The sequence below is a fragment of the Arabidopsis lyrata genome (genome assembly GCF_000004255.2).
Source record: "Arabidopsis lyrata subsp. lyrata unplaced genomic scaffold ARALYscaffold_14, whole genome shotgun sequence".
In the NCBI taxonomy this organism is placed as follows: domain Eukaryota; kingdom Viridiplantae; phylum Streptophyta; class Magnoliopsida; order Brassicales; family Brassicaceae; genus Arabidopsis; species Arabidopsis lyrata.
The window spans coordinates 202,624-205,563 of NW_003302543.1; the positions used below are offsets into that span (position 1 = coordinate 202,624).

At 42.4% G+C, this 2,940-nt stretch overlaps 1 protein-coding gene across 1 annotated transcript; it reads right to left on the reverse strand.

The window, feature by feature from the left end:
• Positions 1-1,113: 1,113 nt before the first annotated feature.
• On the reverse strand, positions 1,114-2,673 carry LOC110226871. The gene is made up of 2 exons (XM_021019713.1): positions 1,449-2,673; positions 1,114-1,152 (listed from the first exon to the last, which is right to left on the reverse strand). Exons 1-2 carry the CDS (start codon positions 2,410-2,412, stop codon positions 1,145-1,147), a joined length of 972 nt encoding a protein of 323 aa, XP_020875372.1. The 5' UTR covers positions 2,413-2,673; the 3' UTR covers positions 1,114-1,144.
• Positions 2,674-2,940: the final 267 nt, after the last annotated feature.

Genomic DNA, 2,940 nt, shown 5'->3' on the forward strand with positions numbered 1-2,940 from the left:
ATGTTCTTCTTCCTCATGTTGTGATGTTTCTTGTTGTTGAGTGGGCTCCGGATTAGGATTTGATGAGTTGGTGTGACTTTGAGAGTTGCTTACACTAAGTCTTTCCAAGATAATTCGGAGGTTGCTAGCTCTATCCGAAGGTGAATGGGTGAGATCTTGAATGTCTTCCCAATTCTTTTCTTCATAGTAGCCTTTACCCTCAACAAACTTCACATCTCTTGAGACAAGAACTTTCCTTGTTTCCGGTATATAGCACTTGTATCCTTTTTGTGTGATTGAGTACCCGATAAACATGCCCTTGACACTCTTAGGTTCGAGTTTGTTTCTTTGTTCACCTATAAGGACAAAGCAAACACAACCAAACACACGTAAGTGATTGATAGACGGTTTATTCTTGTTAAGTACCTCAAAGGGAGAGGAATCTTGTAGGATCTTGGTTGGTGTCCGGTTGATCAAGTAGCAAGCTAGGACCACCGCATCACTCCAAAAACGTTTAGGAACATTGGTGTGGAACATCATCGATCTTGCCACTTCCATGAGATGCCTATTCTTCCTCTCCGCTACTCCGTTTTGTTGTGGTGTATAAGGGCAGCTTGTTTGATGGATTATCCCGTGCTTGGCCAAATGTTGCTTGAAGGCATGACTTGTATATTCACCACCATTATCGGACCTAAAGATTTTGATCTTGGCATTGTAATGGTTAGTGACATAGTTTTGAAAGTTGATAAAAGCCTCAAGAACTCTATCTTTAGAAGGTAACAAAGTTAACCAAGTATATTTAGACTTCTCATCAATGAATGTGACAAAGTATTTCTGATTTTCTCTAGATAAACAAGGTGAAGTCCAAACATCCGAATGAACCAAATCAAAACAATTCTCATAAATAGTATTAGACTTGGGAAATACGGATTTGCAATGTTTACCAAGGATACAAGCCTCACATTCATTATTCTTAAAGGAAATACTTGGTAACAAAAGACCTAAAGCACGAGAATGAGGATGTCCTAATCTAGCATGCCAAATAGCATTATTCGCATTAACAAGAATTGAGCTAAAGTGAGAAGATAGAGGAGTAGAAAGCTTTGTATCTTCAAGAACATAAAGACCATCCTTTGTACCTCCATGACCAAGCACTCTACTAGTCTCAATATCCTGAAAATGAACATCATTAGGACCAAAGATAGCATAGCAATTAAGATCGGTAGTAGCTTTCTTAACGGATAACAAGTTAGAAGTGAAGGTAGGCATATAGAAAGCTTTAGACTTTTTGCTAAACAATTCTAAATCTCCTACTCCTTTAACCGGAATCTTATCACCATTAGCAATTATGACATTTCCCAAAGCTGGTTCAATGTTATTCATCAACTTAGAGTCACTAATCATATGGTGAGAGGCTCCCGAATCAACAATAAGAGGTTTTAAAGCACTAAGAGCATGATAAGCGTTACCGGAAGACTCTTTGAGAGCCTTGATGAGTGCGTCGAGGTCAGAACGTCTCACAAGGTCGGAAGAGGCCATCATTGCGGCTCCATTTCCTCCCAAGGCTTGACTTGATGTTCCGGCTTGCTCTTGGCCTCCAAGGTTCCCTCCGGTAGCTTGGTTTGCTCTTGGCTCTCTTCGTGCTGGCTTTAGGTGAGGGTGAAGAATCCAGCACTTCTCTTTGGCATGTCCACTCCGTTTGCAATGATCACACCATGGAGCTTTCCCACGGTTGGCATTGAAGTTCCCACGGTTGGCGGATGCAAGCTCACTTGAGTTGCCCGAGACAAGCTCTCCTTTGCTACCAAACAACCCGAGAGATCCTTGCTCCTTTTGGATTTGAGAACACACTTCTTCAAGGTTTTGGAGCTTGTCAGCACGGAGAAGATGCTTGATGAGGTCGTTGTACGCCGGACTCAAGGTGAAGAGTAGACCAAAGACCTTGTCTTGCTCACGCCTCTCGTTGATGACCGCCGGATCAAGAGTGTTGGGTCTCAACATCTCAAGCTCGGCCCAAAGAGACCGAAACTTCCCAAAGTGTTGAGTGAAATCCATGTCTCCTTGGGTCAGCTCGTTGATGGCTTTCTTGATCTCAAAAACACGGCTTAGGTTGGATTGGTTTCCAAAGACATTTTGCAAAGTTTCCCAAAGATCCTTGGGAGTCTCACAATAGGAGTATCCTTCAAGGATTGATGCTTCAAGGGAGTTTTGGAGAACTGATAAGACCATTTGGTCTTCTTGGAACCACTTGTCTTCATCAACAAGGGCGATCTCCAAGCCATCTTCGTTCGTGGTTGTCTCTCTTGGTGCTTCACTCTTAATGATGTGAGGCCAGAATCCACGACCGCACAAGATGGTCTTCATGGTTCTTGCCCAAAGCAAGTAGTTTCCTCCTTTGAGGGTGACTGGAGCACGAATCTTGGTGTTCTCCATGGTGAGAAGAATCGAAAAGAGAATGAAGATTGGAAAAGAAGAAGATTTGCAAGAAGAATCGAGTATGTGGAGCTTTATGGCTCTGATACCATGTAAGAATGTGGAGATTAGGTTGCGAGAATGGGACTGAGAATAAGCGGAAATGGAGATTAGAGAGATTAGAGAGAAAGAGATTTGAAGATGAGAAAGAGAGAGATTATCTCTTCTTACTTGATTTGGTAATTACATAGGTTCCCTTTTAAAGGGGATACAAAAGGAATATCCAAGAAGGATATCCTATTTACAACGGTCATGAAGACCTAAAAGGAGAAAGAAAACGCGTCTAAGGATAAGGCAACACGTCATAGAGTAAAGCATAAAGCAACTCTTGTCTTTTTCCTCTTTTGAACTTGCAACGGCTACAAGGAAGACTCGGGAAGGGTCTGGAGGCTTCTAGAAGGGCCTTGGAGAGGATCCAAGGCTAAATGACCGAGAGAAAACATCACAGGCCGAGACAAAACTCCAAACGTACGGACGGACTTAAAAGCT

What these genes read in the sequence shown, in the direction of transcription:
- LOC110226871 (XM_021019713.1), bottom strand. Translation starts at nt 2,412, where the DNA reads ATGGAGAACACCAAGATTCGTGCTCCAGTCACCCTCAAAGGAGGAAAC.